At 45.9% G+C, this 27,813-nt stretch overlaps 1 protein-coding gene across 2 annotated transcripts in view; it reads left to right on the forward strand.

The window, feature by feature from the left end:
• The window catches only part of NAA25 (N-alpha-acetyltransferase 25, NatB auxiliary subunit), a 58,617-nt gene that overhangs the window by 2,190 nt on the left and 28,614 nt on the right, over positions 1-27,813 (forward strand). For both annotated transcript variants that reach the window (XM_007490033.3, XM_001365871.4), the window contains exons 2-12: positions 10,423-10,508; positions 11,486-11,624; positions 11,961-12,079; positions 14,416-14,490; positions 15,589-15,696; positions 16,434-16,512; positions 17,925-18,036; positions 18,397-18,486; positions 18,901-19,073; positions 21,985-22,097; positions 27,213-27,420. In XM_007490033.3, coding sequence (XP_007490095.3) covers positions 10,423-10,508; positions 11,486-11,624; positions 11,961-12,079; positions 14,416-14,490; positions 15,589-15,696; positions 16,434-16,512; positions 17,925-18,036; positions 18,397-18,486; positions 18,901-19,073; positions 21,985-22,097; positions 27,213-27,420 — 1,302 coding nt within the window. The remainder of the gene's footprint in view (positions 1-10,422; positions 10,509-11,485; positions 11,625-11,960; positions 12,080-14,415; positions 14,491-15,588; positions 15,697-16,433; positions 16,513-17,924; positions 18,037-18,396; positions 18,487-18,900; positions 19,074-21,984; positions 22,098-27,212; positions 27,421-27,813) is intronic.

Raw genomic sequence — 27,813 nt, forward strand, 5'->3', positions numbered from 1 at the left:
GTTATCTAGTCATTTCACTCGAAGGACTTCTTTTTTTCTCAGAAACCATGTGTGACTGTCTGTGGCCTCCTGAGTAAATTCTGTCTTTGGATTTGAGGCCCTGTGTAATTTACTGTCCTGCTATCTTTTCAGCCTTATCTCCTGTCCCTCCCTTCTTCCCCTCCTCCTTTAGCCAGACTTTGGCCACCTTTGGCACACTGTGCTCTCTGACTTTTTCCTGTTCTCTATGTAGTAGCCTCTCTCCTGCTTTTTGTCTGTGGAAAGCCTGCCTTATCCCTTAAATCCTGACTCAGATGCCTGCTCTTCCATGAGGCCTTCTGGATGTCCCCTAGTTAGTAAAACTGATCTCATAGATCCCTGTTGACTTTGGAGTTTCATCTATCCTGGATTAGTTCTCTGTTTTAGGGACCTGACTTTGCCTAAACTTTTTATCACCCTCAGTCTACTATAGGTGTTTAATAAATAAATACTCATTGAGTTGAATTGATTTGAGAGAGTCTTGTTGCTGCTGTCTTGCCACCCCAAGACCTTGGGGAAGCCTTATGTCAATCAGAGACTTACCAGCCACTGACCCTGGATCAAACACTTTGCCTGCCTTGGACTCAGTTCCCTTCCCTGTAAAGTGAGGGGATTGGGTTGGCTGACCTCTGGCTAAGGTCCTGTCCAGCTCTAGAGCTTTGGCCCATCTCTTCATTTGCAGAGGTGTGGAGGACACCCCCCCCCCCCTCCCCCCAGAGAGGCAGGAAGCATCTGGTATTGATTCAGAAGGGTTCTTTGCCTGAACTGAGGATGGAAGACTAGGGGGCTTGGCTTCACATCAGAGCTTACTGCCTTAGACATTGGGCAAATCTTTCCACCCCTCTGAGCCTCAGTTTCCCCATCCACAAAAGTGAATTATCAGACGAACAGTCAAATGTACTGGGTTGTTGTAGTCCTTAGCACCTGTGTAGCTTTTATTCTGGAAATGAGATGCAGGTCCATGGAAGCCAAAGCTGGAACTACCTCCCCTTCCTCCCCTTCCTTTCCAGTTTGGAAGAGTATGCTGAGCACATCCCTATTCTTAATGCTTCCATCAACCTGCTACCAAGGGACTCCATGTAGGCCACTCCAATCACTAGCAGATTGGAAGGAATTGAACAGAGGAGAACTACCTTGATGGGGAAAATTATGGGATGTCTCCAGCCCTTGACTTTTCCTTTCTTCCTGGATAAGTGTGTACTTTGATATTTTTTTAGGTTAGAGCTGAAGAAGCTTCAAGGACGGTGTTGTGGCTTGTGTTTCTTGGGTTTTTTTTTTTTTTGGTTGGTGTTGCAGATTTAGGACCTGGGCTTATGCAAGGTCATGCTTTTCCTTTATGTTCCCAGAGGCTGAGGAGCTAAATTTCAATCTGTGCTTAGTCAGTGTAGCTTAACAGCCAATATTTATGTAAGGTTTGATGTGTATCTTGCCATCTGAAGCTGATAGGACCCTTGCAAGTGGATACTATAAAAATCATTCCCATTTTATAGATGAAAAGCTAGAGACTGCGATCAAGGTACACAGCTCCATGTTGGAGCTAGGATTTGAACTTGGGATCCTAGGACCCCAAGCCTGACTGTCCACTTTGATAGACTCCTGCCTTTCAGTTCCCTTTGCTCTGTGAAATGATAGCTTCCATTTCTGTCATGCTTTATATTTATAGTTCAGCACTTTCCTCAGAATCCTGGGAGTTTGGGCCATTTGATAGTCCATGAAACTAAACCTCAGAGAAGAGCCCCAGGGGCAGGTCCCTGGGACTCCGAATCCCAGCAGAGGGCCAACTCTCTGGAGCCCAAGGCCAGGGTTCTTTGTATGATATGAATTTATCAAAAGGAAGACATGCTTTGTGGAGTTTGCAAGAGAATCAGAAAGATGATAAGAATTTTGTAGTTGAAAGGGCCTCCATTGACCAGTTTTTCCCTAGAAAAGATTTAATGGTGACTTAATTTTAACATCCCAGTACTTTTTTGGAAATATGTGACCCTTCATTCTCCTCCCGTCCTGCAGTGAAATCATCCCTTGTAGTAAACAAAAGGAGTTCACCATCATCTGTGTCTGACAAAACACTGACCAGACATTAATCCTAGACTTTCTGAATATTATTCCTCTACTTAGGTTTATGCTACTCTGTTTGAGCACATTTGTTAGTGGTTATTGGTAGATGCCACAATGTTACAGCATACGAGAGTCTCCCTGTGTACTTCTTAAAATTGAATTTTTAAAAAAGATGTCTAAAGGGTGAGCTAGGTGGTCCAGTGGATTGAGAGCCAGGTCTAGAGATGGGAGGTCCTGGGTTCAAATCTGGCCACAGACACGTCTTAGGTGTGTGACCTTGAGCAAGTCACTTAACCCCCAATACCTAGTCCTTACCACTCTTCTGTCTTGAATCCAAAAGTAAGGGGTTTAAAAAAGGTGTATGTGTGTGTGTGTGGGGGGGGTTGTTTTCAACCTCCAAAGAAAGGACCATTGGATTCATAATAGATATTTCAAAAAACTTTAGATTTCTCCCACTAGAGCCCCCCTTCTGATGCTATCTCAGGACTGCTTGTAGGCCATGCCAACTTCTGACAGGTTTTGCCAAACCAGCTCAGTGAGACAGTTGTGATTCACTGTGCGCTGCTGTGGCTTTGAGATGTTGATGGGGTTAGGGCTCCTGTGCAGTGTCAGGTGTGGAGTTGAAATTCCAGTTGAGGTGCTTGGGTTTGGGTAGGGTTTTGGGGGGGGATAATTGGATTACTTAAGGTATTTTCACAAAGCATCTTGCTTTATTCACCATAAGCTGTGGCATATGCGTGATGAGCAAGCTTGGTGTTTTGGGTTTTGGTTTCTGAAAGCCTCCACCCACCTACCTTATTAGAAACTCTGTTCGAATGGCCTCCTTTAGTGAAATTATTGCAAGAAGAGAAATTGCAAGTTCTGTTCTCAGCAGATTTTTACTCCTGTGTGGGTTGATGGGACAGAATGCTTCTTCACTACTATTGGTTCTGATGAGAAGGCTTAAAAAAAAAAAATCTTTACCTTCTGTCTTAATATCAATTCTAAGATAGAACAGTGGTAAGAGCTAGGCAATCTGGGTTAAATGACTTGCCCAGAGTCACACAGCTAGGAGGTGTCTGAGGTCAAATTTGAACCCTGGTCCTCCTGACTCCAGACCTGGCGCTCTATCCAATGTGCTACCTAGCTGTTCCTAGAAGGCCTTTATTTTAATGTTAAGAAATAAAAAAAAAAAGTAAAACTCAACTTCATCAAAAAAGGGAATGACTAGATTATACTGTTTATTGGAAAGTAAAGTAGGAAAAAGAACCTTGACAGTCCTTGGGATTTGGGTCATCTTAGACACCAGTGTATCTTCTTCAGATGTCTTCCAGTTGGTCCCTCTTGGTCTTGGCCAAGCTTGGAACAGGCCCAGCATGTTTTTTGCCCTGACTAGCGTGGCTTTATGGTGATTTAAATGTTTCCCTCTGGGGTCTGGTCAGCGTCCAGCCTAGGTAATTATTCTGCTACAGCTCTCAAGTAGAAGCCCCATGAAGATTTAGGGGAATATGAGATACTTCCTTAGCCTGGAGGGGGAGCCTTGGCCTGATGTTCTCCCAGGTGCCAGACCTCCAGAAGGGGCCAGGTTTTAGGGGACTTTGGTGGCTGGCTGCAATTAGATAGAAAGGACCTTGAGTCTGTGACTTTTGCTCTTATTTAAAAGCATTTGAGGGGCAGCTAGGTGACTCACTGTACAGAGAGCCAGGCCTGGGGATAGGAGGTCCTAGATTCGAACCTGACCTCAGATACTTCCCAGCTGTGTCCCCTGGGTAAGTCACTTAATCCTAGTTGCATAGTCCTTTCTGTTCTTCTGCCTTGGAACTGATACTAACCAATTCTAAGACAGAAGGTAAATGTTTTTTTAAAAAGGCATTTTACCTTTTATGAAATCTCCTAAAAAACATTTCTACTCTTAAAACATATATATATATATATATATATATAAATTTATTTAAAATATTTTCCATGGTTACATGATTCATGTTCTTTCCCTCCCCTCCCCTGAGCTGAAGAGCAATTCCACTGGGTTATACATATATCATTGTTCAAAATCTATTTCTATATTATTCATATTTGCAATAGAATGATCATTTAAAGCCAAAATCCCCAATCATTAAGCAATGAGAGTATTTCTAGGTAGAATACAAGGACCTAATTATTGCTGGGTTTTCATTCTCCTAAAAAATATGGACTGTTGGGAATACAAAGAAAATAGGAAATAGCCCCTGCTCTCTAGGAGCATACATTCTTTTGGGGAGAAATAACAGGAATTTGAATTAGTAATTCCAAATGTGTTATCATATGTATGTATTCATACACATATGTACACATATGTGTACACACACACACTAAATCCATAGTAGTGTGGTGTGTAGGGTGGTGAGCAGCAATGCCCAGCTAAATAAGTAGGGATCAGGAGAGGCCTCATGTAGGAGGAAATCTTTGAATAGCTTTGATGGAAACTCAGGATTCTCCTAAGCCAGTGATGGTGAACCTATGGCATGGGTGCCAAAGATGGCACGCAGAACACTCTATGGGATGCGACTGCCTGCCCCCCATCCCCACCCCCAGAGTTTATTACTAGAAAGGCAGAGGGACTTGGGTGGAGCTGCTCTCCTCCCCCTCTCCACTGCCAGCCCAATGGGAGTGCATAAGCCAGCTCACAGGCAGCAGAGCTGGAGGGGAGCAGAGCTCTTGGGCCTGTTCCCTTCCCCTCTTCACCTGCACTGAGGACATTCCTCACTTTACCCAGCAGCCCAATGGGAGCACTCCCTCTCTCCCCTGTGTGTGGTAAGGGGGGGGGGAGGCTGGCACTCCATCTAAAGGGTTTGCCATCACTTTCCTAGGCAGAGGTGAGAAGGACCTCCCAGGCATTGGGGAATTGGGAGAATTAGGAGAGTTGACAAAGGCACCTAGATGGGACATGGGATATTGTGTGTGGCAGCAGCATGGAGGACCCTAGGGCTAGCAAGCAGAGCATGTGAAGGTGCTTAGGGGCTGGCACTGCTAACCTGAAGAGTTTGAATTTTATCCTAAAGGAAAGATAGAGCCACAGGAGCTTTTTGAACTTGGTCAGAGCTGGATTGGAGAAGGGACAGTGTGAAGGCAGCAAGACCAGATCCAAAAGGGCTGTGGCCAGGGTCTGGAGGAGAGCGATAATGTTGACCTGGAGTGAGGTCTGAAGAGGTGTTCATTGGAAGGGCAAAGAAGGGTGGCAGAGACCCTTGTATTTGGAGGATGGGTGACTTTTCCATTCCCTATGGAGGCAGCTTAGCAGAGTTTCGGGCATTTAGCTTGGCCTGGTTCAGGGAGAATGTGACGGTGGCCATAGGAGGGTTTGCTTTTTAGTCTACCATAAATACAGATTGGAGACTTTATTTCTGATTACCTTTGCACTTCTTCCACCTGAGGATCTTCCACCTAGAGAAGCAGGCTGAAGGGGAGGCCAGAGGATGGTTCCTTCGGGGCAGTCAAACTTTCTCAGCTTGGTGAGGCCTCTGCAGAGGATCTCCATTCCTCTTATGGGAATTAGAAACCCCCTTTGATCTTGGATATCTTGGAGCCAGAGTGATCCCTAGCAGTTCTAGGCTTGGGGCTCCCTAGGCCTCAGAATCCCTGGAGGCATGCCCCGGTGGGCTGGCTCTGCTGCTGCTGGGAGTGGGGCCACTTTGGGGAGAGCTCTGGAGGCATGTGTGGGAGGGGGTAGGGAGGGACTCCTTTGGGGCTGAGGCTCCTAGTGTATCTGGAGGTCCCTAGGCTGCTGGTGGGGGAGGGAGCAAACTAGGAATGAGACTTCATGTTGGAGGGAACCAGACAATAGAAGAAGCTTGCTCCAGGAAGACACTGTGGGTATCCACTACATTTCCCTTCCCTGGGCCAAGTCCCAGTGGCCTCACCCTAGTTACAGCTCTGCGTCATGCCTGTGTGCATCTGACTGTCAGCATAGAGCTGTGCTGCTGCCAGCAGAGATGCTGCCTCTGAGCACCAAGGATGCGGCGACTCCAGAGACAGCTGCGTTCCCTCTGCAGCCCCTGAGGAAGCGTCTCAGGCTGGCTCGAGGCCTGTTTGGGCTTGTTAGAGCAGCGTTTTGCTGTCCCCTTTCTGATTGGGGTCTGATGTCAGTCCGACCACTGGGAAGGTGTAACCCTAGCCCTCTAGAGTTCTTGGGCATGGCTTTTTGGATCCCTGAATCCCGTGGTCCTCAGCAGGCCTCCTCGAACCCTCTAGTCACTGGGAAAGGGAAGACAGTCTAGACTTTGCAGGACATGTGTTTGTGGGAAATAAAAAGGATCCATTTTTCATGAAGAAAACTTGGCTGAATAGATAGCGTTTTTTAGTATCATCAAGTTACTGAGTGTTTACCAGAACAGTCGCATCAGTTAGTGAGACCCTTGGCTGTGTTTCTGGTCACGAGCTGCTACATTTCTGGGTCCTCTTTGAAAAGGAGACTCCCCTCCCCCGACAGTGTCCTGGGATGGAGGACCGAACTGGGCTACCAGATTCCCAGAGAGAGGTGGTGACGCCTGGGAGGTTGGGTAGTAAGAAGGGGACAGGCTTTTCCCAGACTCCCCAGATTCCCAGCTTCGTCAGCTGAATCACATGAGGGTGTTTGGTTATTTCAGATATCAGTTAGCTCCTCCTCACGTGGCTTGCAGTTGCTGATTTTTTTTCTAGCTCAGTAGGAAAAGGGTTTCCTAGTCTGTAGGAATTATTCTCCCAACTAACTGTCTCTTTCAGATTTTTCTGGTGTATGTGCATACCTTGAGGCTTCTTCCCCATCTCCTCCAACCATGCTACACCATGCTAATGCTTTGGGGATGGTCCCATCCTGCCCTTTGGCCACCTTCTCAGACCTGTGTCTGAGCACTTGCTTTAAGGCGGTCATTTCCTTTGCATGCTGGGACACCTTTGAGTCCCACAGCCGTCCTGTGAAGCCGATTCTGCTCCTGGGGAAACTGGCTCCAAGAGCTCAGGGCCACATGCCTAGTAGGTGCCAGAAGAGGCTTTAACTCTATCCTGGATACTATAGAGAGGGAAAGAGTCATGCCCAGGGCCAGGCGGCTGCTCAGCAGCAGAAGACGACTGGTAGAACCCAGGTCTTCAGGTCTGGCATCTCCATCCTCTGAACCAGTGTTCCTCATACACTTGCCTCTCACTGATCTATGACATTTCCCCTTGGTGTATACCTAGGAAGCGCTGGGAGCAAGAATGGCCTGGCAGTATTCCTTCTCTTTTGACTTGCCTTGTGGTTGGGCTGTTTAAAGGGTTTGTGGCCATTCTGCCCTCTCGTGTGCAACCAAGTTCAGAGTTTAACTTTGAGATCTGTTGAGCCTCTTTCAGAATCCAGTTCCATCTTGCCAGCTTTAGAGGACAGAGGACGATTCATACATTTGGCTAGGAAGGCTTTTCTGGAAGACTATTGTGGACTCATAGATAGCAGGACCCGATAGCTGTTTGGTGGAATGGGAGTTGGATAGTGGTGTTGTGTACTTGGCCTGGAGCATGTACAGAAAGGCTCATGGCGATTGGAAAATGAATTATTTATGCCAAGTCTGTAGGTTAGTCTGAAAAAATGATTGGCTAAGAAACAGTTGTTACCAGTTTCTTCTACCACTAGGTTATGCAGCGTATAGTACATAAATGTTAAGGTTAGAATGTGTGTGCATGCGTGCGTGCATGTGTGTGTGTGTGTGTTTGCATGCATGCATGTGTGAATTTTTAACTTGACCAGTTGGTAGTTGTCCAGGCACATGAAAGCTGGGAGTCTAATACTGGGAGAAGGAAATGCAGTGGGATAACCACATATGACTCTACTCCTCTCCATCATTTTGGGGCAATTTTAGGGTCAAGAATATCTGATCTGATCCTGAATGGACCAGGCCTAAGAAATTTCATTTGGCCTTGGGGCTCTGACTGGAGACCAAATCCAAAACTGATGTTTACACTCAGCCAGTAGGAGAAAAATGAATTGTAGACATTTCACAAGTTTGTGCAAAGTTTACTTGGTTAGTTAATACTAGCTGGAAGGAAGAGGTCTCCCTTATTACAGAATCACCAAATCCATTTTTGGGGAGACAATGGGGTCTCTGCTCTAGGATCAGCAACTGTTCGAGATCAAAAGGGATTCAAGAACCTCCTGTCCATCTCCTTATTTAACTGAGGAAACTGAGGTCCTGAGAAATGAAAGGTCTCCACCATGACTCGACCTGGAGCAGACCCAGAGTCAGATGATCCTCTAGCCTCAGGAGGTCAAGATGCTGTTCGTCCAGCTGGTTGAGCTGCCTGGCAGGCAAATGACCACCTCGGAGACTAGCTCTCACATCTTGGCCTTAGATATTTGCAGGGTTATTTATTTTCTGGGGCAGATCTGTACATGATGGCATAGTGGGGAGAATACCAGACTGTCGGAGTCCGGAGACTTGGGCTGAGATCTCGCCTCTACCAGTGAAGGACTCCCATAGGTCATTTAACTTTCTAGAACCTCAGGACCTGCACCTTTCAAACTGGAATGAGGATACTTGTGAGGAAAGAATGAGGACAGGCCTTTGAGATCCGTCCCACTGTGACCTAAGATTTCCCTTCTGAAGTCTGTACCTAGGATTGGCGGGTGTGTGTGTGTGTGTGTGTGTGTGTGTGTGTGTGTGTGTGTGTGTGACAAAAGTTTAAAAGTGGGATGAGTGCCATTACCTATCTCATATGTTGAATTGGCCTTTACTCATAATTCCAGGCTGCCCATTTGTCATTAGCCTTTCTTTCCATCTTGTCTTCAACTTAGTGGAGTTCAGATAAAAGCGGTCCAGGAGGGGGCAGTTGGGTAGCTCAGTGGATGGAGAGCCAGGCCTAGAGACAGGAGGTCCTAGGTTCAAATCTGGCCTCAGACACTTCCCAGCTGTGTGACCCTGGGCAAGTCACTTGACCCCCATTGCCTAGCCCTTACCACTCTTCTGCCTTGGAGCCAATACACAGTATTGACTCCAAGATGGAAGGTGAGGGTTTTAATTTTTAAAAAAAATGGTCCAGGGACAAGTTGCCCTCCCACCGTCAGTGTTCACTGGATTCTGGCAGAGGGTGAAATAATAGCCTTTGTAGTTGGTAAAAATTTGGAATTTGTCCATCCTCGGAGGGTCACTGGAGGCCCCTCAGAGACAGTGGTGGAAGCGGTAAGGACCGTGCATGTACTTTGTCTTGTTCGTTCACAAGTGGCTTTTATTACACTAAGTCTTCATTTTGAGAGCTTTTCATTCCACAGAACTAGAAGCGCTTCTGTTCTCCCTGGTGATGTTTTCAGTGTCACTTGCTTTTCGGTCAGTGTTCTGTCCAGTGCTTTGGCATAGTAGTTGTGTGCGATGGCTACCCGGTTGTAATGGTAGCTGGTTGAAGTGGCAAGGTGATTGGAGGTTTGTTTATATATTGTATTGTGAGGGAGCTTGGGCTATACTTCTGTCTGCTTCAGTGTATCTTTCTAGGTTGTTGTTTTGTTTTGTTTTTGCAACTAACAAGATATGTTGCAATTTTTATGGTTTCCCTTGAAGAATTTCATTGATGAATGAATCTGGGCTCCTTCTGGCTGACTTCCTGTTTTTCCTTGGTCAATGACCTGGGCTTGAATTGTCACCCATAAATATAGCAGCCATTGGTTGGACACAGTATTCCAATGCCAACACTTTTGGGTTCTCTTGGTTGGCCTCCTGGGGCTCTTGTCCCCTTGACCATCTGCTTCCAGTCCCTCTCCCAGAAAAGAAGGGAAGCAGCAGGGGGAGGAGCTGAAGCTCAAACCCATCCATTGGCTGCATTGGAACTGGAGCTTATGGGGAAGATGGAGAAACTGAAGCACGTGGTGATGAAGTGACTTGCTTAAGACCATGCAGGCAGGATTCAAACTTGGAGGCTTCTGATGCCAGAGCCAGTGCCTTCCCCACTCTGCTACCCATCTTTCTGCTTTGTTGTCCTGAGGTTATAGGGAGAAGTCACCCCTTTTGTCCGAAGTAGGCTTTGAAGGATTGCCTCTAAATTCCAGTGATTTGTGTGACTGAGCTCCTCCCATAGTAGAATAGACATTCTAGAGTTGCCAGGATATTCCTAACCTTCTGGGCTGATTGAGGAGGGGACCTTGGTGAGGGCCTGGACCAGAAAGTAGTATTTCTTTCCACCCTCTTGAAAATCAGTAGCATATCACCTACTTTTTTTCTGTAACAGACTCTGAGTTGGAAGGGAATTAGGGGCCAGGCATCCTTCCCATCCCCCCAGACATCCGAATGATTGTTGTGCAGCCTTTGCTTGAAGGCTCCAAGGGGGAAACCCCCTGCTGCCTAAAGTGGCCCTCGCCACCCTAGTCTCTGACTCCTGTGTATTTTCTTTCCCCTTTCATAGATTATCTTGATAACGGCAATAATAAGTTGGCGATTCAGCAAGCTGATAAACTGCTGAAAAAGCACAAAGATCTGCATTGTGCTAAGGTGAGTCCGTTTGGCGAGCTAAAGTAATTTTTGATTTGCTGAATTAAAATAGTCACACACATCTCCCACTGCTGCCAGACACTCTGGTGAGGATCCCCTCACTTGTGGCTTTTCAGACTGGCCTGGCTTAAACAGGAGAGACTCCTAGTGCTTTTAAAGCACTTCTTTGTACAGTCTCCCCCCATTATACAGTCCATCCATCCCTTCTCTTCATTTGTGAGGCTTCAATCCCTCATTTCATTTTACACAGCTAGGAAACTAACTCATATTTCCTTTCTTTGTTTATGGCTCCTGTGCCTTGACAGCTGAATTACTACCAGGTCCTGTCCAGTCCCCATTCATATTCATTCAGTGAGAGAGGGGAGACTGGCCTATCGTTCACTAAAAAGTGAATTATCTGCTTTCATCTTCTTGATTGGCAATCTATGTTTGCCTCCCAAGTTAATGTACATTTGGAAATGACATTTCTGGGTTCCTATTTCTTCTCTATGGCTTAAAAAACAAACACCTTTAACTTCTGTTTTAGGAGCCTTACAAAGTATCAGTTTCCAAGACAGAAGAGCCGTTTAAGGTCTAGGCAATGGGGGTTAAGCGACTTGCCCAGGATCACACAGCTAGGAAGTATCTGAGGTCAGATTTGAACCTAGGATCTCTCTACTCCAGACCTGGCTCTCTTTCTACTGTTTACCACACTTTTTTGGATATGACTAAAAAACAAAGAAACAAACAAAAAACTCTTTAACCTTTGTCTCAGAATCAATACTAACCATTAGTTCCAAGGCAGGAGAACAATAAAGAGCTAGGTAATTAGGATAAAGTGACTTGCCCAGAGTCACACAGCTGGGAAGTGTCTGAGGCCAGATTTGAACCTAGGACCTCCCATCTCTAGATCTGACTCTATCCACTGAGCCACCTAGCTACCCTTCTGTGGCTTTTTAATTCTGTTTTTAGCACTTGGTTTTTTCCTTCCTCCATAGGTATTAAAAGCAATTGGGCTACAGAGGACTGGGAAGCAGGATGATGCCTTTGCCCTGGCACGAGAAGTTGCTGCCCTTGAACCTACTGATGACAATTCCCTGCAAGCGTTGACCATTCTCTATCGGGAAATGCACAGACGTGAGTCTTCTATTTTACTTTGGTTTTAATCATTTTGTGTCTCTTTTTGAAATGGAGAGGAACCATTGGATTTTACGACTTAGGTGTACCCGTGGGCTTGTGTCTGTTTGAAGTATTTCTTGTAATTTAAATGCCAGAGGAGAGGTGATGTTGTGTCCTCCTCCTTGCCCTTCCCCCTGCAGCGTTGGTTTTGTTTGCCCCTGTGTCCCCAAGGCTCAGCACAGTGCCTGGCCTGTCGCCAGCATCTAATAGATGCTTGTCGACTCATGGAATTGAAGCCCCTTTGGCCAAACCAGGAAGAGCACTGCTGCTGAAATCTTCCCTTTTCTGTCACAGCGGAACTGGTCACCAAGCTTTATGAGGCAGCTGTGAAGAAGGTCCCCAACAGTGAGGAGTACCACTCTCACCTCTTTATGGCCTACGCACGGGTCGGGGAATACAAGAAGATGCAGCAGGTAACTGCCTGCCGGTGGGCACCGGCCACAGCTGCGTGGAGGGGTGGGAGGCTGGGCAGAGTTGCTTCTCTTGTGCGTTTGAAGAGGGAGCTGTCACCTAGGGCTGTTTTCTCCATCCTCTTTTCCTAGCCTCTGATTCTTTTTGTTTTATCTGTGACCATTGCCTCAGTGAGACACTGAGAAAGCTCATTACTGGTAAAGGGCAAAAATCCTACTAAAGGTATAAAGGAGCTGGCTGTGTGGCTGTAGAATTTATAAGCCATTAGAAAAAAGAATGTTATTTTATTAATATCAATGGTAGTTGGTTTTTGTTAAGAAGGAAGGTTTACAGAGCCCTTTATTTACATTGGATTCTCATGACTTGAGGTAGGTGTTACTATTCCCATTTTACAGACAGAAAACTGAGGCACAGAGAACTGTCCTCACCAAGTTTGTATCTGAGGCAGGATTTGAACCCAGGTACGCCCAACTCTCAAGGCCAGCTTCTTCCCTTCCTTTCTAGGCCACCCCAGGTCCTCCCTCCCATCTTGGGGTATCAGACCCGATGCAAAGCTTGGTACTTCTCCACTCCCACCTCATCCCACTATGGACCTCCCTAGACACCATGGGTTTCTTAGAGGATCCCTGCCAAAGCTGGCACGCAGCTGGACTGCCATACGAGACTTAATTTCAGCCTTCCTGTTGATGCTCCCCTCCTTTTGGTGGTGACCCTTCTGATGGGGCTCATATCCTGGGTCTTATCATCCCCTGTGGCTACCCCTGTAGGCCTTCCAGGCCTCCCCGTTCACCCTGCAGTCAAACTCATCCACATGAGTTATCTTCTCCTAAAATGTGAGCTCCTTGAGGACTGGGATTAGAGTTGGAGCTTCTAGCTCCCTTCTTCTGTATTCCCCGCTCTCAACACATGGTAGGTCCTACTGCCTCTCATTTACTTTGTTTGTTCAGAAAGAAATGCTTGTGTTTGGTTTTTATTTTTATCCGTTAGCACACCAACCGTTTGTTAAACACCTACTGTGTATAAAACATTGCTGTGAGGAATGAAAAGATCATTGGGGCGATGCTCTGTCCGCATGGAGTTCCAAATCTGATTCAGAGGCGTTAAGAGTGTGTGTGTGCACAACTGTGTAACAGCTGGAAAATAGGCACTGACACAGAAAGGCTGTATCCTGACGGGATCTATTGTGGCTTGGGCACAGACTATCTGACTGTGCTGGGGATTGGAGCTTGTCTCAGCATTTGCAAATTAGGTTAACAGTGACTGCCTAGAAAAGAAAATAGCTTGGACCCCTGCCCCCATTTTCCCATGTTTTTTAAAGTGAAGGACTCGGGTAGATAAGGGGCCTGCTTTATTAGGGCAGTGTGAATCCCCATATGTCTAAGAAATAACCTTTTTACTAAAGGGAATTTCACCTAGCAAAGCTTTCATGTCCACTTGATTTTTAGTCGTTGCCAAGCCTTGCCTCACTTTGCCTTTATATCACTGACAGTTTGGTTTTACTGAGTAGGATCTTCTTTGGTACTCGGACTCAAGCCTATTAGCTGTGACTTTCTTTCCATCCAGTGCTTGTCCTGTGATGGTATAGGATTCCATTGTCCAATAAATACAGAGTCAGGAATCTGCAGGGACATTTAGAACTAGCAGGCTGCAGCCCCGCTTTGAGCTTTCTTGTGGTATGGGAGGAGATGGCAACCCCATCTTCATGTGATCATTTGTTCTGATGCTTGGGTTTGGGTTTAGGATTGTATTCAGCAGAAGATATTTTGGCAGATGGATGGTTTTGAATCAGACAAGGGGGGAGCTGCAGAGAGAGACCCCAGCAGACACATTTGCCCTTCAGGGTCCCCTTGGCAGACCAGTGCTCACAGTGGATTCTGAGGTGTTCGGCTGTCATTGTCCATAGCACGGCCTGGTTTAGGGCCTGTTTCTTGCCTCCTTTGGCTTTGGGCTGCCAGGATGCTTGTTCTTGATCCTTCGTCCTTGATCAGTACAGTGAGAACCATGAAACCTGGGAGTCCTGAGTTTTCTTGCCTGGCTGTCTACTACAGCTTACCTCATGCTCCAGACCATTCTCTTCCCATGTTTATTTTATTTTATTTTTTGATTCATAGCAATACAATATCTCAGGTAGAGTGGGTTTGTTTAGGCAAATCCAGAAGCCAGAAGCTGGTGGTTGCCTAGGGCGAGATGGCAGCCTATCTCAGAACAGCTGGAGGAATATTGGGCTGGATGGGCTTCTTACTGGTGAGGAGTTTATCATGGTGGTGCAGAGATGGTTGAGGGCTTACTTTGGGTCAGAGAAATTTCTCAAGTTAAAGACTATCTTTTTCTCTTTCAGGCTGGAATGGCACTTTATAAAATCGTACCAAAAAACCCTTATTATTTTTGGTCTGTCATGAGTTTAATTATGCAAGTGAGTATGGGGTTCAGAATGGGATGGAGGGATTGGTTTTTTACTTCCTTTTTAAAACCTGTTATTGCCCACAAGAATTATTCTTCTAGTAGGGTATCTGGGTAAGGCCTCCTTCAAAGATGTACCTTGAGTATTGTCTGTGTACTTTCCCAGTCAGATTTTTGATTGCTTCTCCTCACTAGCAGACACAGTTTTGTTTTTTAATGTCCAGTTTGATCTTTTAATAGCCAGTGAAACAGTTGCCCTGGGTCATAGCAACAAATGCATTGGATGGACTGGGGAAGAGGACGTTAGCTAGGGAAAGCTAACTGGGTCTTTGAGTTTTCAGAAGTTAAGTAATCAGCCAGCCAACAGTTGGGTAAAAAACTTCATTGACCCTGAGTGCATCTCTTCCTGCCCAAGTTTGTATTCTTCATTCCTAAGTAGACAGTCTCTGGTGGCCAGCAGTGAGCTCATGTGGGGGGTGGGGAGAACAGGCCCTGGTGACCACATGTAGGATTCCTAGAGGTCTTCCGGTGATGCCGTGTGACTAGGAACTAGGTCATAACACAGTTGCCAAGGAGGGAAGTTCAGAGGTATTCTGATGAATGGACTGTCCAATAGGATCAGAGTTCATGTTTGCTCATTCAATCCTAGGGCCGCTCTCTGAGTCAGCTGCTGCTGCTCCATTTTACAGATGAGGGAGTGGGTTGACAAAGTTCAGTGACTAGTGTGTGGCCATGTGGCTCGTCTTGGGCTTTGCTGAGTTACTCTAGCTCAGCTATACCTTTTAAATACAATTCAAAAGAAAAGCACTTCATGACTTCTAGAATAACACTATGTAGGGGTGCCTCCATTTACAAAATAAATGTTTCTGGGGAATTCTGGGAGTTCTGGAGAACTCGCTATTTAAAGAATTCCTAAAGTAAATTTGTTATCATGAGTAATTTTGGCAAGCTTAAAAATCACCCTTTAATTGGATCTGCTTTGTAGATCTCCGGGAGGATAGCTGATTGTCTACATTGCTTGGTTCTTGTTAGAGACAGAGTTGGGTCAGAGTAAGCGTCTAGTTAAATTAGACCACTCAGGTGACAGCTCAATGTCTTTCCTTTCCCTCAGTCTATCTCCGCACAGGATGAGAACCTCTCCAAAACCATGTTTTTGCCCCTTGCTGAGAGAATGGTGGAAAGAATGGTCAAGGAGGACAAAATAGAAGCGGAGGCTGAAGTAGGTATTCAGAGGTCCAGTTTTCTCCGTGTACAACTTGGGGAATGACAGAGCAAATACCATGTAGGGGAGAGGCCTAGAATGGGGGGGGGGGTCAGACTCCTGTTTCTGCTTTATTGCTTATTAACTGTGATCTCAGGCAAGGCAAGGAAACTGAACCTCAGTTTCCTCATTTGTCAGAATGGAAATGATCATACTGCAGAGGACTGAAGAGTCCTGGAAAGTGCTAACTGTAGGGCATCTTGATTTTTGTTATCACTGTGCCAGAGTGGCCTTCAGTGTTCCTTTTGCCACTAAAATCTTTCCACAAAGTAGCATGATTTGAGATCCTGTAGTATGCCAGTGTTTTACTTCTAATGTGGCATCCCTAGCACCTAGCATATGCCCTCCCCACCCCTAAATCATAGTCGGTGCTTTATAAATATTTGGCAATTGCTTCAGGTGACCCTCGATGAGATCCCAGCCCCACTGGAGGATTCAAAAGTTTGAAAAATGATTTACATATGTGATGTAAATCTGTGAGGGAGCCCTGGGGGCTAATAAGGGCCTCAAGAATGGGTTTCCCTTGATCCTCAGAGTAGGATCTCTTCATCCATAGACCTCTGGGTCATTCTCAGACTATTTCCTCCAGATGGAAGCTAGCATTTGTCTTTTGGGAATCCCAAGAATTGATTGCTTCTCCATTCTTTCTGAAAGCATCTTTTGGTTTCCATTTTCTTTTGGGTTTTACTCCTCAGGTTGAGCTTTATTACATGATTCTGGAGCGCTTGGGAAAGTATCAGGAGGCCTTGGATGTCATCAGAGGAAAACTAGGAGGTAACCACATGGGGGGCAGCAGGAACTGGGGAAGGGGTGGTGGGCCTTCAGACTGGCATTAAGTTCTCTTACTAAAAGGACTGAATTTCCTACAATATGAAATTATAAGTTAAGTAATGCAGTTGCAACATCCGTCACAAAAAATACTAATCTTTTCAGCACAGTACAGTATGGTATGGCTGATTCCTTTCTTGGGGACAGATTTTCACAGGAACATAATATAAGATAGCACTGGCGGGGATGCCAGGAGCTATAATCCAGTCCCCTCGTTTTATAGGAGGGAATAAGCCTAGGGTAACCAAATGACTTACCAAGGCTGCATAGGATTTCAGAGACAGGATTTGAACCAGGAGCCTCTGACTCAATGCTCTGGGCCTGGCCTGTGCTGCCCTTTCTAAGTAGTATCTTTTCTTCCCCTCCTGGCAGCAATGTGGTCTGTGGATGGTGAGATACCATTTAGGGGTTGGCCTTGGTATGGAGTTTCCCGGTTTTATGATGTCTTTGGCTCATGATCTGTTTTATCCTGTCTTGGGGCTAATATTCAAGCTGTGAATAAGGTTAAATGAGGTCCAGGCTTACTGTCAGAGTTAATGGCACAATCCCATGTTGGCTATTGAAGGCACAGTCAGGGAAGTTGTTGCCAGGGGCTCTGTAAGACCATAGGCCCGTCAGTCATCACATGAAATGCCTTCTCATGATATATCTCAGGGTGGAGACATTCCTAATTGACGGAAGAGCATTGCTGAATTCATGGTAGCTTTTTGTCATGTTTTCTCTGTCAGTAGAAAATAAGAAGAGAATTTGACTCTAATGGAGGAGGTCTGCCAATTGTGGTGGGTGTCCGAATGAGCTCCTTTCATGCAGGCTCTAGTAGAGGATTTCTAAGGGCTTTCTAGCTGATCCTACAATTCTGGGCCTGCCATTAAAATCCTTTCTAACCTTCTTTTGCCAAGCTGTGCTAAGGGTAAATTGTCAAGTTTCTCCAAAAGCTCTGGATTCCTCTCTTCTCTGGGTTCAGTTCTGAGAATTGGATTCATTTTTTCCCCCTGATTATCACCCTCCTCCTCATTCCTTGTTTCCCCCCATCTTTCCACCTTCTATAACTTTAGCCAAAGCCAGATATTTCTGCTTGGAAGGTGAACTTTGTCTACTACCAGCCCAGCTCAGTGAACTGTGTGCTTTTCAAGAAATATATCTCTTGTTCCTGCTCTTTCATAGGTGATAGAGGGAGGGAAGGAAGTTTATTCATCAGTAGAGGTTTTAGGAAAATTGGGTAAGCTTCAGGGGTCCTGTTCCTTAGTATTGTTCACAAGAAGGCTCCGTGTCACTCCCCTTGTAGCAGGAACATTGACCTTAGCAGTCACCTCTTAGGAAAGGAAATCTGATTAAATGAATCCCTTTTCTGCTTGTAGAGAAGCTGACCAGTGAGCTCCAGAGCAGAGAAAACAAGTGTATGGCCATGTATAAGAAGCTGAGCAGGTGGCCTGAGTGCAATGCACTATCAAGGAGGCTTTTGTTAAAGAAGTGAGTCAATGCTTGACCTGGTTGGGAGGTAGGGGCTGAAATCTTGTGGTGCCTCCTCCCCACTGGGGCAGGGAAGAGGGGAAGTGAAGGATTGCCAGCCTTTGTTGGGCCAGAAAAGAGGGGAAGTAAAGAATGGCCAACCTTCATGTGGGCAAAGAAGAGGGGCTCTGCTCTGATATCTCTGGGGGTGGAGTGAGCAACGACTGACCTTTGCTTTGGGAGCACCCGATGGAATGTGCCATCTTCACTCTCTCTAGTCTTTGGTCCAGCTGTGGAAAAGAACCAGGGTCATGGTCCCCAAGGCTAAGTAGCTAGTGCTTGCTTTAATGGTCCTGCCATATTGGTCTTCTTTTATTTTAGCTCAGATGACTGGCAGTTCTATCTGACTTACTTTGACTCCATCTTTCAACTCATTGGTGAAGCCTGGACCCCTCCTGCAGAAGGAGAACAGTAAGTGGGCCTGTCTCCATGGTTGGTGCAGTGCGGGAGGGAAGGCAGCCCTTGGGCTTCTTTTGGACATCAGGAACTGAGCCTGATGTTGCTGGGACCATGACACTTCTCCTTGCTCTGACACCCATGAGAAGAACGATAGGCATGTTTCAGACAGTGGACACAGTGAGCTCCTGCTTGATGGTGAAGGGGACAATTGGGGCTGAGTGTTACCCACCTTGTCAGACGATCTTTCTTATGGTTTTGGATGACACATTGGAGGGACATCATACCTGAAATGTCAGTGAAGCTTGTTAAGAAATCAGTCAGCCTTGGCCAGCATCCTCCCTGATTGCTGCAGCCAGATCTTTGGGGCTCTGGGCTGGGAGGAGGGAAGAGGCCCAAAGATCTGTATGTCTGTCCATTTCTCCCCAGCTCTCTGGAAGGAGAAGTACATTATTCAGCTGAAGAAGCTGTCAAGTTCATTGAAGAGAGGATCCTGGAAGAGGCAAAGAATACACGGCACCTTCGAGGGCCATACCTGGCCAAGCTGGAGCTCATCCGCCGCCTACGGCATCAGGGCTGGAAGGATGACGAGTACAAACTGGGTAAGAGGCAGGCGGGGTCAGGGCTGGGCCAAGGGGAGTCCAGGACTAGAGTCAGCTCTTTGGGATTCAGCCCACACTGACCTCCCTTTGACACCTCTGCCATCTGCTTAAGTGAATTCTGGGCTTGTAAATTCATTTTAAGATCACCTTCATCTACTTAACCCAGTCATGACCAGGGGACTACATCTATTGCCAGAGAGGAATCATCCTCTCTCCAAGGGCTGATAGAATGGCTTGGAGATTAATGGTTTTTCTGCCCTGCCACTCATTTCTCTTTCTGTCTCTCCTTCTCCCCATTTCCCTTCCCTGCCTAAAATTGAAGCACTTAAGAGGCACTATAGAAACTTGCAAAGAAAGGGGTTAATTAATTGTACTGATTAGATTTGTTATTATTCGGACATGATATTTACTGTTTTAAGGTTTATAATCCTTAAGTACTGGTTTTTGGGGGAGATGAAGGCAGATGATCTAGTCCTGTGATCTCAGTGTGGTGAACTCAGTGAGGAAACTTCCATGTGTCAGTGGATGACCTAGAGCCTTGATGGTGAACCTATGGCATGTGTGCCAAATGGGCATGCAGAGCCTGCTCCTTGGGCATGCCTGCAATTGCCTGCCAGATTTCATTATTAGAAAGCCAGAGGGACTCCAGGCAGAGCTGTTCCCCTCTCCTTCTCCATGCACTTCAGGACATTCCTCACTTTGCTGCTCCTCTGCCTGGCAGCCAATGGGAGCACCCTCCCCTGTCAGGTGTAAGGTGCTGTTGGGGAGGGGTTCACAGGCTGCATGAGGGCATGGTACAAATGGCAGCCTGTTGAGTCTGTAGTGAAGGTGATTCCTGTGGTGGGGTCAGAGGCGAGCAGAGTTCACAGTGTGGCCCAGAGCTGGAGGGGAGCAGAGCACTCGGGCCACTCTCCTCCCCTCTCCACACGTGCCTCTCTGCCCAGCGGCCCAAAGGGAGCACCTCCTCTCTCTCCTGTCTGGGGTAGGGGGGTGGGGTGATGAAATGAGGGGGAATCAGGGGATGTGGCACTCAGTCTCTGGGGGATGGGGTGGGGCCTGGCACTCTGTCTCTGAAAGGTTTGCTATCATTGACCTAGAGTGTTCAGAAGTCTTCTGGGCTATGAACTCTGACTGACCCAGGGCCCCCCAGCCATTATGTCTCAGAGGTGGGATTTGAAAGCAAGTCTTCCTGACTAAAGCCCTGCAAGCATGAGAGAGAGAGGATGGCTCAGGGGATATAATGTCAGATTTGGAGTTAGGAAGTGTGACAAGGAAATCACTTTAAAAGACTGATATATATTAATTTAAGGTCGCCAAGGAATTCAGCTATGTAATTCCTAAATGAAAACTCAAGTCAGCAGTCAACCTTTTATGGAGTTTAATTACAAACAGGATGAAGAAAGGTATTAGAGAGAGAGAGAGAGAGAGAGAGGGAGAGAGAAAGGGGAGAGAAGGGAATAGGGCTTAAATACCCCTTCTGTTTAGGCTGGGCCAAAAGGCCCAAGCCCTTAGATAGCTGGGGCAAAGAAAGGAGATCAGTCCCTATTACTCACGTGACCAAAATGGAGAAACAGTCTCAGGGGCCTTCACCTCCAGCTTCCTTCAGAGCCAATCCTCAAAACACCACCTCTCAGACCAAAAACCTCTCCAACCAACCACCTCCTCAGTCCTCAGACCCCCGCTATCTTTAAGGAAACCATCCAAGTTCCCTCCCCTCAGTTCTCACATCTACCAATCACTGTCCATGTCTTCCCTGTGCCAATGGTGGCTCTACCTTAACCCAGGACCGCCCAGAGGTCTGTGGCTTTGCACATGTCTGTTGAAGGTCATATTCTCAAATAATTAAATCTTGATCCTTTGCTACAGCCCTTCCTAAATCCTGTTACCCTGAGTAGGGTAGAGATTGGAATAATTAAATTTTGATCTATGCTGCAGCCCTTCCTAAATCCTGTTAGGACTGAGTAGGGTGGAGATTGTAATTTCCAAGACCTGGTTCTGTCATTCCAAGTATCTCTATTGTATCAATTCTAAAATCAATCATGACTCAAAGAAATTCCTGTTCTATGCTTAAGCATAGGTCAAAGCCCTTTCCATTGTTCAGCAAAAGGTTTCTGTCCTAAAGTAATCTTAAGAAAGGAGGAGGAGGAACCTCCCATGCCAATGGGGTTCACATTCCAATAGAGTTCCCACTATCAATACGAAATTTTTCAAGTATGAAATTTCCCAATGGTGAAATTTCCAACATTTATAAGTCTAAGAAATTTTAAGGTTTACAGAAGATACAAGTTCAAATTCTTCCACTCGAAACAGGCCTCAGACATTTAGTTGTCCTGCTCTGGGCAAGTTGCTGAAATCCCTTCATTCTCAGTTTCCTCATCTGTCAAATGTAGATCCTACCAGCCGCTACTTCACAGGTTTACTACCAGGATTCAGTGAGGAATGTCTGTAAATCACTTTGTCAGCCTTGAGACCCCTAAGAGCTGGCTGTCATGATTACTGTTATGCCAAGCTGCCTGTCACATATTGTTGTAGTTGTTATTAATGACAGTAAGTAGCTTTTTGTATAACACTTTGATCCTGGGAGCCCCCCTGGAAGGAAGGTGTTGTTATAAACCCTCCATTATCCCCCAGAGAAGTGGGATTTGAGTGGTGGTGAGATCTGGCTGACTCTGGGTGAGCTCTCCCAGGACACCTCTCCCTTTCTTAGACTCCTGGTTTGCTCTGGACTGATCCTGCCCTCTTTTCACCCTCTCCGAATGGCATTTACCTGCAGCTTGTGTGAAAGTTGAAGCCAGGGACTGGTCCAGGTACTACAGTTCACTGGCACCCAGCCCCAAAGCCATCGCTTCTGTTCTGACATGCTTGGGAATGTTCATAGCCCTCTCAGTAATTTGATGATTGTGTCTCCTAGGTGATCCAGAAGAGTTAATGTTCCAATATTTCAAAAAGTTTGGAGATAAGCCTTGTTGTTTCACTGACCTAAAGGTGTTTGTAGACCTCCTGCCGGCCTCACGGTGTACAAAGGTAAGGGGTGGGTGCTGATGGGCATGAAGACAAGCCTAAAAGGTTTCTGCTCTTGGTTGGGAATGAAGCATGGAGGCCTGATAGCTTGTCTTGAGATAGCTTGGACTGAATTAAGGTGTTTGAAATTATTTGAAAGTCCCAAAAGGGTGGATTTGGCCTTAATGGCCAATGCTGGGAATCCTCATCGACTCATCCTGTCTGTTACATGCATTCCCTGAAGTATCAGGAACTCTGATCAGAACAGAAACCCCCTAGGATGGGAACTGAAGCCCATTAGGGCTAACTTGTTCAGAGTTACATGCCTTGTTAGTGGTGTCAGACTGAATTGGAAATCATTTGTTCCTAAAAGCTGCTGATGGAGCTGTGCCCAGATGGCTGGGCCTGAAGTCAGGAAGACCTGGGTTGGAATCCAGTCGTGGGTGCTTACTAGCTGAGTGACCCTGGGCAAATCACTTTACTTTTGTCTATCTCAGTTTCCTCATCTGTAAAATGGGGCTATTTTTATTTATATTCCACAATGGTTGTGAGAAAAAAAATGAGGTAATATTGTAAAGTGCCTGACACAAAGTAGGTTGTTGTTTTTTTAAAAAAGCCTATGGTCCTATCTACTAAATTAGGTAGGCATGAACCTCTATAGTAACATGTTCAAAAGTAAGGTGTTTTTTTTTTTGACTTTTAAGTTTACCAAAGATTCTCTTTAGAACCACCCTGGGTAGCTGGCCCCATTTTACTGATGGGTAAGGACTTGAACACAAAATTTGTACATCGGATCACTCTGTTTATGATGTCTGTCAAGAATCATCAAAGGCCCCAGTGGATGGGGAATTGTGTCTGTTTTCTGTGGCTAAAGACTGAGATTTGTTGAAATGGCCTTTCTGGTTTTGCCTGATGCCAGCTGTAATTGGGATGGGTGATTTTCAGTCAGGGATTCAGAGACCCCCCCAACCCCCCACTGGATGGGAAACGGTAAAATCTCTGGACACTCAGCAGCCTTGTTTCTCAAAGTGAATGCCAAGTATGTGAGTCAGAGTGAGCTGAGGGAACTGTTGGCACAGAAAGAAATGAGCCAGGCCTTTGCCACTGGGGCCCTTGCTGAGGGTGTGGCTGAAAAAGGCAGCCTACCCAGTGCAGTGGGTTTAACAGTGTAAAAGTCCAGTTTGAAAAGAAACCCTGCCCATCAGAAAAGCCGAAGAATTGTTCAGAAGTACAAAAGAGGTTGGAGATGTGTTGTTGATCATAAAGAATCCCTCCCAGAGATTGGATCCAAGTTCTCAGAAACCTCTGCACCTTCCCCTCAGTACATGATAGAATTCCCTCTGTTAATTGCTTCTTATTTATCCTGTACACTATATTGCTTGCTTTTTATAGATTTCTTTGCTTGTTGTCTCTCATTATATTGTAAGCTCCTGGAGGGCAGGGACTGTCTTTTGCCTCTTTGTATCCCCAGCACCACTCCATTTGGGGTTTTCTTGGCAAAGATACTGCAGTGGTTTGCCATTTTCTTTCATTTTATAGATGAGGAAACTAAGGCAAACACAGTGACTGGCCAGGGTCACCTAGTTAAGAAATGTCTGTGGCCAGATTTGAACTCAGGAAGATGAGTCTTCCTGACTCCAGGCCTTGAGCTCTAGCCACTGCACCGCCTAATGCCCACATACATGTGGTCAGTGCTTAATAAATGTCTACTATTTGGCCTTTTGATATTTAATCCATGATTACTGGAATAACATTTGGTGCTAATTTCGGCCTTCTGCCAACTCCGGGTTCTCTCATTTTCAGAGGCATCTTGCCATGCTTCTCCATCTCTCTAGATGGCTCTCCACACTCTGCATCCTAATGTGGACATATGCCTCAGCTTTCTTTTCTCTTGTTAGAACATGCTTCTCTTTTGTACCCTGATTTACTTTTATAGCTTCTTCCAGCTATTCATATGATTTCCAAGTTTTGTCTGTAGTCCTGACTGTAACCTGGTTAGTGGTGGTTACAAAAAGAGATTTTTCCTTTGTGAGTTGGGACTCGAGAAGGAGCAAGGAGTCTGAGAATATGGGTGAAGAATGACAGACAGAGACAAGTCATAGTAATGGATAGGGCAGGTGTGATCCCCTATGATATTTTCCTTGGTAAAAGAATTAAAGGAAAATATGAGAAGCTTGCAGACACGTGGAAGTAAGGATTCTGAGATAGAAAGCATGTGGCCAAGAGAGGCCTTAGTAAAGAGACAGTAGTGAAGCTTTAAGAATCACGCCTTTACCCCAGGCTTTATTGGGGATAGCCAGGATCAATGACCACATAACAAAGCATAGATAATTCAGATTGGATGGGATGGTAATGATGACACCTTTTGGGTGGGTTGACCTCAACCCACGCTTTTACAAAGGAATTTGACTCTGCACCAAATGTTAATGAGTTTGTCTTGAACACAGGCAGCATGGCTAGGTCAAGAGTCCACTCACAAATATCAGAGTATAACCTTGTGTCTGAAGACACAATAACCATACATCATTTATATGTCTTAGATGTGAATATGCTTGGAATGCTACACTGACCTGTTGTGAGTTCTAGACCTCCATCTTCCATCTCCTGTCAGAGCATTTTCTCCTTAAATTTCCTCAGCACTAAAACTGAGCTTCCTTCTAGGTCTTCCTTATTGTTTCTAGGGATCTTCACATTTTATGTGTTCTGGACTCCTTTTGGCATTCTGATAAAAGCTTTGGACCCCTTTTTAGAACCATATCTTTTAAATGCATAAAATAAAATAGGTAGGTAGGATTACAAGGAAACCAAGTATATTGAAATAGGTATCAAAACCAAGTTCATAGACCCCAAGGGATGAATGTGTGCTCTAGACTCTCCTCTCTGATCCATTCTTCATACCACTGCTAAAATCCTCTTATTCATAGATATAGTCAAGTTACTCTTGGTCAACACAGTGGCTTCCCATGCCTGGCAATTTGAGTTACAACAAATTTCGGTGCCATTCAAGGCCCCAAATACTGGTGCCTTACTTCATCTTGAATCAGTGAGGACCCCTAGCAGATTAGCCAATATGGCAACAAAGGAAAGTGATAAATGTTGGAGGGGATGTAGCAAAATTGGGACACGAGTGCATTGCTGGTGGAGTTGTGAACTGATCCAACCATTCTGGAAGGGCAATTTGGAATTATGCCCAAAGGGCTTTAAAAGAATGCCTGTCCTTTGATCCAGCCCAAAGAGATAATAAGGGAAAATGCTTGTGATGGCCAAAAATTGAAAAATGAGGGGGTGTCCCTTGATTGGGGAATGGCTGAACAAATTGTGGTATCTGATGGTGATGGAATACTATTGTGCTAAAAAGAATGATGAACAGGATGATTTCTATGTGAAATGGAAAGACCTCCAGGAACTGATGAAGAGCAGAATTGAATCAGTGAGGAAAGCAATATAGCAGGTACAGTGCTAATGTCATTGGGGGCTTCCTTCAGAAGGGCAGAACTTCTGGAAGTAAGGCAGCCAGAGAGTTGGTACCATTCTCTCTTCAGATCACCCCTGGAGCATCATGTTCATTTTAGGTAGAAGAGTGTCTGTGGAAAGGTGGCCCAGATGGTAGGGGGCCTTGTGCCCTTGTCTTCATCACCTAAAAAACTAGGGATGTTCACTTGGGGAAAGAGAAAGCTTAGGGGAGCCATGAGAGCTATATCAAGTACTTAATGGGATGTCCCATGGAAGAGGGATTAGCCCTATTTTGTTTGGCCCCAGGGGCAGAACAAGGAGCAGTGCTGAGTGAATGTAGCAAGGAGGTAAATTCAAGCAGATTCTCAATCATTTGACCTGTCTAATCATGGAAGGGGTTGTAGGAGATAGTGGAGGCCTCCACTGGAGGTCATCTGACAACTTGTTGATTAGATAGCCAACTTACAACATTCACTAGCTCTGGGACCCTGGGCAAGGTGCTTAGCCTTTATTTGAAAGAAGCTACCACTACCAGGTTATTTGAGTTTAGTTAAGTTAATGGAGTTTGTTAGACACCCCATAAATACTCAAAGTCCAGCAAAAGCAAAGTCCACACTTAGTTAAAAAGTTAAAAACCCTCATCCAAAAAATGGGGATGATAATAGCATCCACCTCACAGGGCTGTTGTGAAGATCGAATGAGATAATGTCTGTAGAATGCTTTGCAAATGTTAAAGCGAATGCTAGCTGCTGTGATGATGCAGTGGGGATGCTTCTTTGCATAGGAGCTCAAATAAAAGTCTCTGAAGGCTTTTTTAGCACTAATAGTTAGTGTGATTCTGTCATCTGCCCTTTCCTTCATCCTTGGTAAGCTCCAAACAGGCTGGCTTATGCCCTGTTCCAGTGTTCCTCTGGCCCGTAGCCTTTTAGTAGCAGTCTCTACTCCCCCCACTGTATCCCCCAGCTCCTGTAAACTGTTTTCTGGAACACTTGGGCATTGACCATCCATTATCACCAGCATTTGTTAGTTCTGAACTGTGAACTCGATGAAGGCACTGTGGCCTACCTCCACTCTATTATATCTCTTCCACATTGTCTTAGCACACAGTAGGTGCTTAAATGTTGGTTAAAGTAAATTGCTATCTTAGCTCATCCTGGAATTTAACATCAGTTCTCCACAATCTTTCTCATTTTGTCAAAGTGGTTAAGCCAATGCCTGATGAGATCATTACATGGTGGCTTGTCTCAGAAGAGGTGCAGGAAGTTGGGGAATGAGTGAGCTATAGGAGATGTCCATCATCTCCGTGAGGCTCGGTTTGTGGGCTCTTCCTCCACCCAGAGATCCATGAGTGTTATCAGTGCAGGTGATTCTTACTTCCACCACTGGTAGTTGTGTGGATTCATCAGTGTTAGTGGAGAAAATCAGCACTGAGAGGAGCTGTTCTTCCCTGCTGCTAGCTGGACCCTCCATTTCCAGGCCGTCAGCCAGAACTATCACTGCCCACGGAGGTTTCCTGTGGGATGAACCTTGATGCCACCATAATTTGGTTGGTGAGGCTGCAGGATGAACAAGTTTAGCCAAACTGTTATAGCTGTGACAGGCCCAGGGGAGGGGCGGGGAGTGCAATGGAGTGAAGGACGGATGGGATGACCAGGGAGACTCACAGCCTCTGTTTTCCCCTGGCAGTTTATCAATCAGCTTCTTGGAGAGGTCTCACTGACCACCCCCACTGAAGACAAGCTGGCCCTCCCTGCCGACATCAAGGGCTTGCAGCAACACCTGTGTGTGGTACAGCTGACGAGACTCCTCGGCCTCTATCACGGCATGGATAAGGATCAGAAGCTGAAGGTGGTCCGGGAACTGATGCTGAGATACCATCATGGGCTAGAATTTGGTAAGCTACCTTTGCTAGGGCCGTGGGGGTGGTCAGGGGCTGGGAGCTCCCCTTCGGACAGGCGTAGAGGGCATTAATAGGCAAGTAAAGAGACTGTCCAGGGGCCTTCTTGGGCATGACATTTCTGGATGTCCCATCCTGATGTGGTGAATTGGCCTAGGGAACTCTTTGTGGCTCTCTAATAGGAGAGTCTGGGAAATTTAGGAAGCTTATTGTATGGACTCATTTTTTTGCTTCCCTTAAAATACATCAGTGAAATGATTGACAAAAGTCGTACGTCCTATAAACAAATATCTCCATCCTGTGGGTCCCTGGTTTCATCAATGTCAGTAGAGATCCTGTGGCTGTGAGAGCAAGAGATGACCTTTCTGAGGGGCTGCATCTTCCCTTGCA

Source organism: Monodelphis domestica, chromosome 3, assembly GCF_027887165.1.
Source record: "Monodelphis domestica isolate mMonDom1 chromosome 3, mMonDom1.pri, whole genome shotgun sequence".
Classification (NCBI taxonomy): Eukaryota; Metazoa; Chordata; class Mammalia; order Didelphimorphia; family Didelphidae; genus Monodelphis; species Monodelphis domestica.